This window comes from Lepisosteus oculatus, chromosome 9, assembly GCF_040954835.1.
Source record: "Lepisosteus oculatus isolate fLepOcu1 chromosome 9, fLepOcu1.hap2, whole genome shotgun sequence".
Lineage (NCBI taxonomy): Eukaryota > Metazoa > Chordata > Actinopteri > Semionotiformes > Lepisosteidae > Lepisosteus > Lepisosteus oculatus.
In genome coordinates, this window is record NC_090704.1 from 29,044,377 (window position 1) to 29,060,783 (window position 16,407).

Genomic DNA, 16,407 nt, shown 5'->3' on the forward strand with positions numbered 1-16,407 from the left:
TGCACCTTTTGTGAAGGATAAAATCCTCCACAAGGGTTTGATAAAAATGAAATGATGAATATACCCTATCCTGTTTGGCAATTTATTTTCTTGATGGTCTTTTTCACCTCCTAGAATTCTAACTGTTTTTTGGCCTATTTCTTATTTCCTGTTTCAACCTTTAGGCTGGCAGTGGAGCCCTTTGGACAGGCCTTCGTTTGCTGAAATACATCAGGCTTTTGAGACCATGTTCCACGATTCCAGCATCTCAGAAGGTACCATCCCAAACCATAAACAAAAGAGACTTAATTAAGAGAAAAAAATCAGCAAGATTAGAACATCTAGCCTTTGCTAGTTAGTAGCTAATTGATCCGAGGATTGCATCGATCAACTGTTTTTTTTAAATCAAGCTTCGGACACGCTATGAGGGGGGGTAGCTTGTCCCACACCCCCACCAATTTTGAAAAAGAAGTGCCTCCTATTCTGTTTCACTATTCATTTTGAAGAACTCCTAATGCAGATTAAAGGATATTTACTCTATAAGTATTTTTGTTTAGTATTTCAGGATCACATATTATAGGCACTCCGTTAACTTTATGATATTTCCAGCAATGTGTGGAAGTTGATTTTTTTTTTTAATTCCTTGTTTTTCCACGTCAAATTCAACAAATTCAGTGACAAACCGGAGACTTGCAGGGCATTTAGTGTAGCAATGGCATGTGAGGCACCTTGCTCAAGGGTACTGCAGCAGCTTTCCAAGCAGGAATGGAGCCTGTGAGCCTCTGGACCAGAGTCCAGAGCCCAGACCACTGCTCCATGCTGGTTTAGTACAAGCATTACCCTTGTCTTTCATTTGCCTCATCTCCTGCCACTCCTTTTTAAAACAGCTTCTTCATAGGACAAGAAGGTTAAAATAAAATCTTCTGAGGTGGTCTACTCACCTCTGTGGTCGAGTCACAGAAGTCGGTTCTCGCGTCAAGGTGAGCAAGCGTGATGTAGCGCGAGCAGAAAAGCTGCTTCTGTTTGTAACCAGCCTTAATGCCTGGTGGTAGGAAGTGAAATAACTATCGTTTCTCTTTATTTTTTTTGCCGTCGATAGAGGTGGCGGAAGAGCTGTGTAAAACGGCATCGACCACAGCTCTCGCCTTCAACCCCCAGCTGCCCCTCCTGCCGTCCAAGTCTCGGACGCTGAAGAAGCACACGGAGAACAAGGAGAACATAGAGGCGGGAGTGGAATCGCGACAGGAGCCCCCTGGGCAGGGCGCCCCCTCAGGTACTGCAGCGACACCACCCCACGTGCTGAGAAAACGCCTGGGTTACCGCCACTAGAGCGCAGTCACTGCCATCCCTTTATCAGTTACTGCTGCTGAAGCTCGGAGGTCAGAGTGTAGCTGGCACCACAGCAGGAGCAGGGCAAGAGTCCACTAGCTGCCCCTCGTCTCATCCAGGGCACTCGTTTGCCATCTTTGCCTTAGTGCTGACTTTTAGCCATCAGACAGAGCCATTCCTTTTCCTGAGGGGATCCCTTTTTTGAAGTCTACGGGGTAGGCACAGCGTATGGAATGGTGTAGAAAGATGTCACATTTCCCAAACGCTAATTTCTGGAAAAAAGTTTTTGTGAGGCCAGTGTTGTAGAAAAGGTGCTCTAAGGTTGGTACTTATCCTGTGTGTCAACCAGCCACATAAACAACCAGGGACAGATGAGTCGGCTTATCAAAGTATTCAATAAAACGCATGTAGTGTCTGCTCTGCTTTACTTTGCTGTAGCCCAGAGGTCAGAATTCTCTTCATAATGTCATTTTAAAGATGAGGCCAAAAGTATTGCTCATGCTATATCCATGTAAAACACGTTAAACCTTTTTTTGCTCTTGTAATGTAATCCTTTGTCACATTTGCTTGCTTTTTGTAATAATGCTTATAGCACAGTAATCTACGACTCTCACTTCACTTTTGTTTAAACCTTAAAAGTATGTATTTGTGTATCATTTATATATTTATTTGTATGAAAAGTCTGCTTGTTTATCAATAAAGTTTAATATTAAAGTTATTGTGCACAGAGCTACAGTATTCTCTGTGTGGAGAAACTTTATTGGACAGAGATTTCAGGGAACAGCAACTAGATTATACAGCAAATGTATAAAATATTATTTTCCCATATTTCATTATTGAACACATTATTTTTGTACAAGAAGACGTTTTCAGTTCATAACTGGTCCATTTTTGGCTTCATTCGATTGTGGATTTGCTAATGGAGCATGGAAAATCATGCTAAAGAAAATGGATTCGCTGTAAAAATGGGGGGTGAGATTCCAGACCTAACTTTAAAAATTCAGTAGACAGATCTACCTTAAGTGAGTTTTTAAAATGTCATCTCCCCTTTTAAATGCTTTTAAGTGCTGCAGTAAATCTTATGAGACTTTGCAACATACACAACCTTGAAAAAGTTCAGGTGGGTAGCTGCATCAGCATGCATAGGCTGCAAAGGAGCAAGTAAAAGGTTTATTCCATGCTGAAAAGAGAAGAAAGAAAACACAACATGTCGACCGTTTTGTTTTCATGTCAACTAAATGAATGTTGGTATTATAATGGTACATTTCATTTAAAATATTGTTGTTTGCTTGTGTTTTGAACCTCTTTGTAACTTTACAACAAGAAACAACTTTTTGATGTCATTCGGAAATGTCTTAAGGTATTAAATACCTGCTCACAATAGCTGAAAAAATGAAAATAATTGTAGATTCTCAAAACTTAGTCTTTTCAAAAGAATCATAGTTTTAATCCAATCTATAGTAATTCTGTGTTAGTGTCTAAATAGGATATTATTGTATTACTGATGTATTACTGATTTGTCCCCTAAATTCAGACCCCTGCAAAATTACTAAAGTAACTTTAAATTAATTTCAGGTCCTTGAATGTTGTATTTTATATACTTGTACTTTTTATGAATATGGGTAAATATTTCTTTCTGATGATTTCTATATCTTTTTCCCTGTTGATAATTTGCTCCACTCCAGTCTTGTCTTCATTTTGGGACCTGTAGTTTTCCAGTACCTTTATCTGCATCTCCATAGTACATAGTAGGTGTTCATACAGTGATGTATAATTTAATCTGATCTTGCACCTTGGTGACTTGGCGGTTTGTTGGTCAGCACTGCAACCTCTTGGGTCCTGGGTTCAATTCAGTGTGGTGTTTGCATGGTGTTCATATGGGTTTTCTTGAGGGGTAATATTCTTGTCAAGTCAGCTGGTGTTTCTAAATTGTACTTGTATTCGTGTCCCGTGCAGTGTACTGGCATCATCTGACGGTGTAGTCCCCTCCTGTGTCCTGTACTTCTTATTTTTGTATTCTTTTCCAAGAATAAGGGTCGTTTGTGATAATGGAAATGTTTTGGAGAGTTCAGATGAGATGAGGCCCCCAGTAATGTAGTATGTTTTATCATTACTCATCTCATAACTCAAAACCTATCCATGTTGGAACTGGTGAATACCATTGTAAAGCATTTTACATTTCATTAGACACCATGACCTCACTGGAAGTTGTTTTCAGTCTTCAAGTTTCTAAAAGATTTGGGAAATCAGAAATATAATGCGTTCCCTCCAATGTTTGTCATCAGTGTGCTTACACTAGCAGGTATTCATATAGCACAGCTTGGAATGACCAATGTCTGAGAGATCTAGGTTGTACTGGGTAGAATTTCTGCTACAAGAAAATAGGAGACTGCTTCCCTCTTTGCTTTTCCAGAATATTTATGTTTTAAAAAATGTACTCATAACAGAAGAGGTTCATGATTTTGCTGCCTCAAATTCTTTAAGATGTTGTATAAAATAATAAACAATTACTACAAGCCTGGTTAAAAGAAACAAATACTAAGATACTGGTGCGGTGGCTCTGATCATTAGCGCCTGTGGCTGGAAGGTTGCCGGGTTCGTATCAAGCGGCCGGCAGAGGAATCCTACTCCGTTGGGCCCCTGAGCAAGGGCCTTAACCCCAACTGCTCCAGGGGTGCCGTATAATATCTGACCCTGCACTCTGACCCCAAACTTCAACCCCTGTCTGTGTGTCTCATGGACAGCAAGTTGGGGTATGCAAAAAGACAAATTCCTAATACAAGAAATTGTATATGGCCAATAAAGTGATCTTCTCTTATTAAAGGTAATTGAAAATACTGTATTTTGGGAAGCAGTTACATTGACAGAGATCCCTGGAACTTTTTTAAAATACAGCAATCTATAAAAATGGATTTTCTTCAGTGGTAATCCTTGTATCTCGGCATTTGATATAAACAATGTAATGATTTAATGGCATTTAGACGACTGCATTGGCCCGCAAGAAGCTGGTTGCTACATATTCATTAGTGTTAGGCTTTTAATATGCATTTAGTGTTCCCATCTCTTACATAGACCTATATTTTAAAGAACTCGTAATTACAGTATAAGAGAGTCTAACTTGAGTTAAATTTTAAGTAGAATACATTTGAACTCCTTGGCAGCTGTCTCCACCATTTATGTTTGTCTTAGGAGTTGGTTTCAGTTGGTGAAACTACAAACAGGAACAACACTGCTGGAAGCCAAAGCAGTATTTTTAACCTGCATTAACTTGGAGTTATCTGGCGTTTCCATATAGTTCCTTTTGCATTCGTTTACTGTACTGTCAAATCCTTGACCAGCAAAAAAAAAAGTAGAATTACTGGAATTTATTATATCTGGTACACATGGGCAGCATGGTGGCACAGTGGTGAGCATTGCTGGCTCACAGCGCTGGGCCAAGGGTTCAGTTTCTGTTGTGCTATCTGCATTTAGTTTCTCCCCGTGATCGTGTGGGTTTCCTCTGCCTGCTCCTGTTTTCCTGCCACAGTCCAAAAACGTGCTGGTGGGTTAATTGGCTTCTGTCTTTGTGAGCCCTGCAATGGACTGCCATCCTGTCGAAGGTGTATCTGGCCTCGCGCCCGTTGCTTGCTAGGGTAGGCTCTGGCTCTCCCCTGACTCTGTATCAAATAAAGTGTTTAGAAAGTGAATGGATGGATTACACATGAGCGGCTGTGTCATGCAATCTGAAATGGTTTAGGTTTGTGTCACTATTTTAAAATTTATCTTTTCTTTCTTCACTGACAGTTTACTTAAAGTAACCATGTCTAGTTTATGGTGTATGTGGTAAACGGGTAGAGCAGTGGGAAGGATTCCAGCTTCCTAACTGTAAGGCTGTGGATTTGTTGTCTGCAGCCAGACTTGCATCCACTAAGCTTTATAAAGGGATGCCAGTGCTCCTTGGCTTAATCCTCTGATGGGCCTGCAACCTTTTACAGAAACTGGGATGATCTCCGACCTAATGAGCTATTAGTTCAGGCATGGTTTTATAAAGTCTTACGTACATTGGGTGACCCAGAAGTATTGCTGCATGCCTTGATCAAATGTAATATAAATTATGCCTGCATGCCCTAATCTTTTACTTTTACATATTCCTGGTGAATAAATAAAATAGCATTACACTATGCAGGAGAGAGAGTAGAAAGACATTTTTCACACAGGTGGGATTATTTAAATGTCATACTCTTTTCCAGCTATTTAGCAAAGTGGAGTGCTTTTTTATCTCTACCATACCTCTTCTATTAACATGCCATTTTACCCAAAACTGTTCTGGAAAAAAAAATATTAATCTGTAGTGGACAATGGGTAAGGTTCACTGTCAATTTAGATCCCTAATCTAACAGAAAATTATCACCTGCTGGTGCGGTACATTCACTGGGTCCCAGTGCTCATAGGATCATTGCTTTTTGAGAAAGTCAGTCTGCTGTGTATGCTGCAGTCTTCAGAAGGTCCTTGTGTTCTCATGTTTGCTTTCCTTTTCCTCCACAGGCCTGTCTACCAGCCTGTTCACGGGAGACAGTGCAGGAGGTTCCCCCGCCCTGCCACGTAAGCAGAGGGACAAGTCTCCCAGCAGCCTCCTGGAAGACTCCAGGGAGACCACCTTCACTCGGGACCGCAAGGCGGGCTTCTTCAGCTCCTTCATGAAGAAGAAGCCCTCTCCGCAGCAGAGCCTGCCCACGCCGCCCAAGAGGAGCAGCTCATTCCGCGAGATGGAGAATCAGCCGCACAAAAAGTACGAGCCCACCTCCAGCTTTGGCAGCTTCAACGCTCCTCTGCCGCAGGTGGACGGACTCAACTTCTCACCCTCCCACGGTGGGGAGAGCAACCATGTGCAGTCCCGGTGCTGTGGGGCCAGCTTCGGCCAAAAGCCCTCTGCCAACCCCAGTGCCGGGGCGGGGGGAGCCGCCGCCGCTGCGGCCCCCCCAGGGGGCAGCAGTTGGGCGGGCATAGCTGGGTTCTTCACCCCCCGGCTGATCAAAAAGACCTTGGGACTGAGGGCTGGGAAGCCTACAGGATCAGACGAAGTAGCTGGTCATACAGCCAAGCCTTTTCCCCGGTCCAACTCTACTTCTTCCATGTCCTCAGGGCTGCCTGACTTGGAGCGAATGGCCCTCACGCTACCCAGAAATGCGCATCGTTCCAAAGCTCCACTAGAAAGGACATCGTCCACCACCTCACAGCCTGAGGAAGGCACAGGGCGATCATCTGAAGCTCTGCTCCGCAAAATGGACGAGGGCACTGCCCAGATCCGCGATAGACCCAAAGCCAAGCTACTACCCCGTGGGGCTGGCAGCGGGGCCCAGAGGGTGCCAGGCGTTGGGGGCGAATCGGATTCCGATTCGCACTGCAGGTCCAAAGAGGGGCCCCTTGAGGCGGGTCAGGACAGGCAGGGCTGGTCTTCCCCTTCCAAAGCTGCAGGAACAGCTCCAGCTGCAGCTCACAATCACAAGGTTCCAGTACTGATCTCGCCCACACTGAAACACGCTCCGGCCGATGTGCACCTTATTGGCATCGACTCTCAGGGGAACAGGTTTAAGCTCCTCTCGGAGCACCAGGGAGACAGGGACCGGCCCAGGCTGGTGAAACCCAAGTGCGCCCCTCCACCCCCGCCTACTCTGCGCCTCCTGCAGCACCCCTCCACTGCGCTCTACAGTGGGGATGGAGCTGAGGAGCCGGTGGTGAGTGGCGGCGTGACCGAGGTGAACGGCGATGGGCTGAAGAAATCTGGGAAAACCACAGGAGGGAGACCGTCTGTGCCCCCACCGCAAGTGCCTCCATCCTCGTCGCTGTCGGGTTCTTCCTCCTCCTCCTCCTCCAGTGCCACTCCCACGAAGTTGGTGAACGGGGCCACCAGCATCCCCACAGGCGCTGGGGGTGGCGCCAAATTGGCCCTCCGCAGAACGCGGCAGCAGGCAGAGAAGGTGCCTCTGGAGAAGATCAGCAAGGAGGCCCTGCTGGAGTGCGCGGAGTCTCTGAGCAGCGCCTTGCACGGGAGCCCAGAGCCCTCCTCCAGCAGCCAGGTGCTCGATGCGGGTCACCAACTCTTGGACTACTGCTCGGGCTACGTGGACTGTATACCGCAAATGCGCAACAAGTTTGCCTTCAGGGAGGCAGTGGGAAAACTGGAACTTAGTCTGCAGGAGCTACGGGCATCCTCGGGCAGCAGTGCCGGAGCTAGCCCGGCCCTGGGCAACCTACAGACCTGCATAAAGGAGATCAGCGATGTGGTGCAGAGGTAGCTACCACAACCCTCCGCTGTCCCCTTGTACTTCGGGGACAAAGATATCTCAGAGTACCTCACTACATTGATCACATTGTTTACAGTCTTTGAAAGTCAGTGGGAACACTGTTGCTGATCATCCCATGTGTAGGACTGGAAAAGTTCTTTGCCCTTGCAAATTGACTTGTCATTTTCCTTGTTGGCCAGGAGTGCTCTGCTAGAGCACCAATTTGCTTCAGCCCATCACGATTGGGTTTATCTGGGGCCAGAGTGAGAGACTACAGGCAAAGTGGATAAAAATGAACGCAAACATGTAATCAGAGAAAGGAGACCGAGGTGCTGGCAAAGTGGATCATCTTATGTGACACATAGTTAAGAACTACAGAACAAAAGTGCTTCCCTGTGACCTTAGAAATTAATCAGAGTTTCTGGCATAGGATAGCCAAGCCACCTAAGTCAGATTTGTGAACGCACTTGTCATTGTTGGGACTTCTCTTTTTTTTAACTTTTTTTTTTTTAAAGACAGAAATGACATCTTCATTTCCTGGACAGGAAATCTTCATTAAAAAAAATCCAATTATACTTCCTGCAACTCCCACAAAATATTGTAATCATTTGTTAGTGTTTGCACTTGTGAAGACTGAAGGCTCTAGATTCATGTCATGATTCTTGTGTGGCACTATTGGTGCAGTTCTTCACGCGTTTGCATCCAGGCTAAGGTTCTCCCAGGCACACATTGCACGAGGCTGTTCGGAAGAGTCATCCGTGCAACAGCAGAACATTGTAAGGTTTTAAGGCACAGCACCCTTGTTGTTCAGATGTTACTACACGAGGTACATGCAGCTGGAAGACATCATTTCAGAACCTCCTGAATGAGGTCGGAGCTCTTTGTATAGCAAAATGTCCCTGCAGTACAGCCAAATTTTCATTTGGATTTAAACAATATTGTAAAAAAGCAGCATTACCTTTGTTGCCATCCTTTTAATCTTGCCAAGTTTCCCATTTAATTTCCCATCTGTTTTTACAGATGAAATTGAACATTTTATTTCCAGGTTTTTTTAAGCACCAGTACAACACATGGTGGAAAAACAGGGTGCTGTTTCTTAAACTGCAGAACACAGCAGTCTCTGTGCGGTATAACGGTATTTTTGTTGATATCGCAGAAATGTTAAATGTTCAGAACATACAAAACTGTTTTGGTCCAGCTGATTTGCATTGTGGAGTTTTGCTAAGGTGACTGATCTCCGTTATCTTTAATCAGCAAACGATATGTCATAGAGCAGGTCTGACCGCAATGATTCGACCTGGTGCGAACTGGAAGTGGTTTGTTATGCTGAAACATCAATGGACAAGTGTGTGTAGGCTCTTCCCTGTAATTCTAGTCCTTTATTTTTATTTTTTTTTAACTATTGCAGTGGCCTGCTGTGTGAAACATGAGCAGCCTGAAGTAGAACTAATGATGACACCAAGCACAAAATGGATGGTGCACAAACACACCTACTTCTGGTGAACTATGGGGAATACTTTAGGCAAGTGTGGAGGAAAAGTGCTGGTAAAAAACTTTCAGGCAAAATCCATTCCCTTTTATAGTTAGTTTGGGGTGCTGAATTTAATACAACAGGGCTTTGCATAGGAATGTTCCCCAGTAAACTTACTCTAACCCCATGCGATCTGACATATTTGTAAGAGCTGAAAAAGAGGAAGTAAAGTGAGTACGAAGCAGGCAAAAAATGTCATCCTTTGTCTCTCCTCTGTGAGCTTGGCATAGCTTCCCAATTTGACTGTCGTTTAGCTCAGCTTAGCTTTTAACGGCTCCTTGTATGAGTGGTTGGACTGCATTAAACTTCTATAAGTCTAATACAGAGCAACATCATATGCTGACTACTGCACCCTAGTGTTATAAGGAAAGGACTTATTTCAATGGCAAACGCTTCAGTGGTATTAAGTAGACAACAGTGCTGCTGCTGTGGATCCTGACCAAAGGGGGACAGGGGTGTCTGCACCTACATTAAGAAGTGAATCTTTTGTAACTGTTTTGAACTGGAAAAGGAACTGATAAGGGGGAAAAAAGATCATACTTCATCTTGTGACCTTTTTTTCCTTTTCACATTTAATTACTGTATTCTTTTGTTTCTTAACAAAAACATATCTGTCGATAGAATGTTCTACTTTTGTTTTGATGTATAGAAAAGTCGATAGTGACTTAATCTCAAACATATTACAGATTCACTCCTAATATGTAGTCGGTTTTATGATTTAATGCGGACTTCTTATTTAGTGAACAAAATCCAGACCAAGTTTATACAATTAAATACAAGTAAATAAGAAAGTGTGTTGGCAGACTGCAGACTTTCAGAAAAAGTGTGCTTCAGAAACTGGCCTTTTTCATTGTTTCAGATCAAATCTCAATAACGGTTAGATAAATGTTCTCACTATTTCCTATTTCTGTGTTAGAATTACTTATATGTGGCACATTTGTCCCAGTCTTTCAGGGACACTTTTTTTATTTAATATCTGTTAATAAGATTTTGTCCAGTTCATAGTTCAAAGATTTATTAGGCTATAAAAGACCAGATTCGGTTGATTTTAACCCAGTATGGGAAACTCATAATTTGTCTAGAAATCAGACACCATTGATCCAGGGTGATCACAAGACTGACGTTTCCCATCTCTGTCATTTTCTATTTGCTTTGAAGACGACAGATGCTTTTCAGTCAAATTTGTTGTCTTTCCATTTTTATTTGCCAGTAACTGGTGTGACCTATCATAATACAGTCAAAACAGACATCATCTTATCTGTAGTTTATTGAAAAATATTTTAATTTTTATTTTAATTTGCTTGTTGACGGTAAAAACCCATTTCTCAAATCGAACTTGATTACTTTCTTTAACAAAAGCAAACTGACTTTTCTGCCTGAAGTCACATTAAGATGGAAAGTAGAGGTGAAAATCTTTTTTTTTTCTGAGAAATTAATGCTTTGGTATGATCTTTCTGTGGGAGTTGTTTTGCTTTACATTTGTATCTTTAAATGCCTTTGCCGATAGCTGATATAGAGTGGAAATCCCCCCACTTTCCTCACCTTAACCTCGAATCAATCCTAAAGCATTTTATTCTCGCGCACATTATTGTACTTGAAGACAGCTGCCTGTTAAAGGAAAAGAAAAACATGAGCCCTGCAAGTACTGGAACAAAATCATCCATTCTACTTAAGCCCTCCATTTTTTTATTTTTATATGAATTCTTCCCATTAATACATTGAAAATGTATTTCCAAAAGCACCATACGATCACACTGTTCGACTTCATTGTGACTTGCACTGTGGTCTTTTCGGGGTTCCATCAATAGTTGATGGAGTAGAGGGAAAGGACAAAGGGTTGGGCTTCCATCCCATATTTGGGGGGCACCCATGGCGATTACAGTTTTTTGGTGACCAAAATCAACCTCAGCTGCAAACCTCTGTTGTTCCTCCAGGCCATTATGGGTTTCACTGTAAGACCTCAAGAAACAAAGGCCATTGAGTGACTCTAAACTTGCCTTTGCCCAGTGATTTGTGGTGCCTTTTGTAAAAGACATTTATTGCATTGTGCACTACTGTGTTGGATAAAACTGTAGCCAGGTTTTGTACAAACCAGTTTGATCTTTTTGTTTTCCAGCAGTTCCTAGTTTCATAATGAAACAGATTGTCCAGTGACTGTGTTCTGCACATATTCAGTCACCTGTCAGATATTTTGTTCTTTGATTGTTTGTCTTAAGTGTTGCAGACGTCTACCTGAGTGTATATGTAGCCCAACCTTGCTGTTGAAAACCATTAGAGTCAAGTGACTTGAAATCAAATCATTCAGATCATCTGTCTGGTGGGATAACTGATGTGCAAACAGAATACTTTATTATACTTTTAACAGTTTGTTTGTACAGACAACACACTTTTAAAACAACTTTGCACTCAATGAAATATTTCTGTATGTATTTTTGACATTTCTGCACCCCTGATGTAGAAAATTGCTCTTAGGAATGGTTGTCTAAAAGTGAGATTAGCAAAGAATGTTAGAGCTTTCACACATGGCCTTCGACTCCTTCTTTTTTAGAAAAAGAAAAATGTGGCTTCCAATCCAATTTCAGAAGGGAAACACGCACAGAGATCAGTTTTCAAAGAGCATGTCATAATCTTACAAGTCAATTTTTGTTTGATTAATTACCGGTTTTCTTTCAATAATCAGTCCGCAAAATCAAATCCGCATTTGAGGGAGGCCAGAAAACAAACGGAAAACAGAAGACTTTCCCTTGTTTGGTCGGTTTCACTTATTCAGCCTCTTGATCAGAATGCTTGTTCCAAGCAAAATCAATTGGATCGCAAATTGAGGTTTCTGTAGGGTGTAGTTGAAAATGGAAGTTTCATTTTCTCTGTGTTTTCGGAATTCCATCATTTTTATCAATATTTCTGAATTTTGCATGGCTTAGTTTTCCCTCAGTATCAATCTCCCTGGTAATTTAAACAAATAGTGCCATTTTGAAAATCTAAATCTAAATAAAAGTGCTATAGGCATGTACCAACCATGAGCATATTATCCATGCAAACAGGTTTCCTAAGATCTTCACGTTTTATGGATTTATTTATTTTTTCCTGTATGTAATATGAAATTGCATCATGTGCAACTCTTCCTGTCTTGTATGTTGTTTTAAACAGTGCTGAAGAAACACTACATAAGCATTTTATACCAAAGGCCACTTTTTTCTTCAGTTCTACTAGTGCAATGAAAACTAAACACTTCTTAATTGTAAATATGTGAATTTTAACAGGGATTTAAATGAATGGCAGATGTTAACAAAATTAACACTATCAGTATTTTTTGTTTTTTTTATTGTAAAATATATATTTTTTGTGTTTCTAATTTAAATCTCACATTTGAATATTGTATTACTGTGAAGTTCTCTTTATCAGTGTTAAACTTGATGTAAATAAAAAATACCAGGGTCCTCTATGTTACTGGCCAGATTTGCCAACTTGCATTTTTTTGTTTTGTTTTAAATAAAATAAAAACTGAAAATCACTTCCCTGTAATTGTAATCCCTCCTAGCACTGTGGCTTTTATTTTCTTTGGTTCTGGTTTATCCAGCCCTAGTTTCCTAGCATATTAGTTTCCAGTACTTCACTTTACAAAACACATAAATGTACCCCTTCAAGCCAAGTAAGTGCTTCTGTGTAGCTTTAGCAGCCATTGTTTGTCATGTTACGCAGTCTGTTTTTACATTAACTATAATTTTTAGGTCATAAAATCTGTTTTGCTTAATGTGATCAAACTAAAAATGAACACACACTTTCTGGTTTGCAATGGCTGGATAGAGGAACTGGCACACAAACATGTCTATCAGACCTTGAAAGATGGAATTTGTCTACAATGTGCGTTTCGAGGGATCTGGATAAGATGCGTCACTTTGTGTTGGCCCAAATAGTAATTTATGTTCTCATTGTTTTTGTTCAAATTATTTGTCCCACTTGTGTTTCATGCTTATGCGTTTCTACTTCTCTCACAACAGATGCAGTGATCTCAGTGGTTAAATAAAGCATTAATAGTGATTATCCTTGAGGCGACAGTGGTGAGACAATACATTCTAAGTGCAAGACAATGCACTTGGAATGAGACAATACATTCTAAGTTCCCGTACCCCGGACGCTAGAGAACAAGTAGTGGTGTGACTCATGTGGCCTGTGTGAATTAGAGTAAAGGACAGTTTGCAATGTGGCCAGTGCTGGTTCACTGAGTTCACTACTATACATGCTTAGTTGAGTGGCCGGTGACTTCTGTGTTTTGTGTCATTGCTGTCAGAACCATAAATCTATTGAAATTCTTTGTAAAACCTTGGCTTTAAATTCCAAAGTGCTATTACCTCAGCATCCTTTATCTAGTACAGTATGTCCTAATAATTCTGTAGGTCACCAAGGAGTTGAGTTGTGGGGTTCTAATTAGTTTAGTTATGATTATATTTTGCTGCTGAGGATGTCTTGACTTAAGATTCATCATTTTTCATGACATCCTGTGATGGATGTAAGAAAGTGGGGGGCATGATTGTCCAGGGCTCAAAAGTGCTGGAGGGCACCAAAGATAACTATTTTAAAGTACCTTAACATTTAAGTATGCAAACTAGAAAAAACAGGTTTTGCCATCTGTCAACACATGAGAGGAAGGGATGAGTGACATGGGCTAAAATGTGGGATTTACAGTAAATGTCAAAAATGTGAAATCGCTTACAGGCTATAGTGCATATTTTTAAGAGGTCCTGTATATGGCGAGACTGCGTGCTGCAGCAAAGCCTAAGAAAAAGAAAAGCAAAAGTGAAATAGCACTTAAGCAAATATCCAAAATATCACTTTTTTAAAAAATGTTTCCAAGAATTGGAGCCATATCTACAAATGAAAGCGGTTTTGCTGTCAATGATGAGAGCAACAGTGATACTGCTCAAAAACGGAAAATGAATGGAGAGCCTTTAATTTTCCTTCTGTCCATTTTCTACCTTATTTTGGTAGTCCAGCTTTATCTTAATGTGATGGGGGGACAAAAATACTGTATGCAGAGTGGATTCGTTGTGTCTTGCCTAGCAGAGACCAAACTCCCTCTTTCACCATTGTGATGATTGAGGGTAAGAGAGAAATTCACAAAGTGAAGTCCTGGGTGTGAGATTATGATAGATGTGATATGTATGGTATGATAGGTATGTGATAGATGATCAAACTACTGTTATAAACTCCCATCTTTTTATAACCCACACTAGGAATCATCTTCAGCCTGGTTGAGTTGTTCCTGACTGTTCTTCCTAAGGTATTGTGACTTTTCCTCTAGTTTGTGAGCAGTGGGTGTCTGGTTCACCATGGCAGATCTAGTACATGTGTTCCCAGCTGTTCCATCAGCACTGAACAGTCCGAGAGTGAGGCAAGACTACGTGCCTGCCAGCAGCTAACCTTTCCTGTAACGTAAACAAAATCTCATTGCCGTAGAAAAGCTTGAGAAACTGGGGGAAAGGTCCGACTATAACTGGGGAATGACAGGTCAGTGGCATCAAAGCCAAGTCTGATATTTTGGGCTTATAATCAGAGCAGGGGTTTGTTTGTTGTCTAGGAAAGCAGCCAGTAATTACACATTGCTGCACTATACTGTGGTCCCCTGTCGCAGGAGGCCACCCAAAAGCCATTTGAGTCAGCAGTTACATAGTTACACAGTTGTATAGTTCGTTTTCCTATATGTGCATATCAACATCATTTCATTCAGTGCTTAACAATAACTTGCAGGATGTTTCACTCACCCATCCATTTTCTAATCACTTCTTCCAATTCAGGGTCATGGGGTACCAGAGCCCAGCAAGCCAGACACAAACACACAAACATACACCCAGAGGAACCCCACGCAGACACAGGGAGAACATACGGTACAAACTGCACATCGATATAGCACCCCAAACCGAGAGCCCCAGCACTGTGAGGGAGCAATCTCCTGCGCTACCATGCCACCTGCTTATACATTCATCAGCCAACATATTAGGAGCTCCAACTGAGAAACAAGTCTGGGTTTCTGAGGGAAGGAAGGACGGCTGCAGCCTGCAGCCTGCAGCTGTAGGACAAAAAATATTTGCAGCTCAATTCCATTCTTCTCCTAGCAGTACTGCCTTCTCCTAGGGGTGTGGTGAGGCTGAGGGTGTGAACCGTGTGGCTCACTGGTATAATCAGTTTCCATCGGGCTCGAGACTGGGGATGGTGACAGAAATCTGACGCCTATTCATCTGACACAAGAAATGTATTCATTTGATTCTGGGTTTCTAGCATTTGGCAGGCGATCTTGGCAGCGCCAGGCTGGATTCATATTCTACAGCAGGTGTTCCCCAGTTCACCTTTGGCTTTGTATGTCACCACTTTCTGAAGATGTGGAATTTATTTGTGATTGACGCATGTAGGTGATTAAAATAATGTGTGACTGGAATCTAACCTTGATATTTGATTTTGATCTTTTTGAGCCTTTTGATCTCGGGCCCCAGAGTAATCCTAAAAATGTTACTTGCTTAATTCATCAATAACTTTCAAGTGTTGCCAGTCTTTAGAAACTTGTAAGACTGACTGAATGGAGACATTCGAGGACCAAGGATTGAGACTGTTCACTACCCAGTTCAATCATATGCATTCAGAGAGGCGAAGTTCAATTATTGTCAGGCTTTTGTCCTTATGAATCGGCCATAATGGAAAGACTACACTTATCTCTTGTGACTCCCTACAGCCTTGCAAAACTGTTTTTCAAAAGGTTTCATGGTCTTCTTAAAAGTTCAGTAGGTGAGTGTTTCATGCATTTTAGAAAGAAAATTTGGAACGACTGCAGAGAGATAACAGAGGGCAAACAAGCTGAAGCTGTGCCAGGATGCCAAGTTGGCAGTTATTTGAATTCTGATTACTGTATGAGCCAGGCAGTGTGGTTGTGAAAGCTGTGAGTTGTGAAAGCATCAGGGAAGGGTCATTACTCAATAGCAGGAGAGAAACTAACTGGGTAGGGGGTAGCTGCAGAGGTGAACAGCAACTATTTAGCGTGATGAAGTCCAGCAAAAGTGTCTGGTCACAAAGTATTCCCAGTAGACAGATTCAGCCATTCACACTCAATAATCTTGTGTAAAGTTTTGACCCTTTAAAATAATTACTGCATTTAAAAAAAAAAGAAATGTTATGTTTGAATGTTACGGAAAAGTAAACCATATCTTAAAAGTTCTTGGACTCTCTGAAAACATTAATAAAGCAAATAGTACTTGAAATCAATAGGTTTTAAGTGTGAGCTTTATAAAAGAAAATGCCTGTATTAATAGCATGTTCAAC

General features: G+C 41.7%; 1 protein-coding gene across 2 annotated transcripts in view; it reads left to right on the top strand.

Annotated features, from left to right (window-relative positions):
• The window catches only part of abl2 (c-abl oncogene 2, non-receptor tyrosine kinase), a 51,037-nt gene extending 38,424 nt beyond the window's left edge, over positions 1–12,613 (top strand). For both annotated transcript variants that reach the window (XM_006635046.3, XM_006635047.3), the window contains exons 9-11: positions 165–254; positions 1,079–1,252; positions 5,833–12,613. In XM_006635046.3, coding sequence (XP_006635109.2) covers positions 165–254; positions 1,079–1,252; positions 5,833–7,583 — 2,015 coding nt within the window. In that variant the 3' untranslated portion in view covers positions 7,584–12,613. The remainder of the gene's footprint in view (positions 1–164; positions 255–1,078; positions 1,253–5,832) is intronic.
• The last annotated feature ends 3,794 nt before the right edge of the window (positions 12,614–16,407 follow it).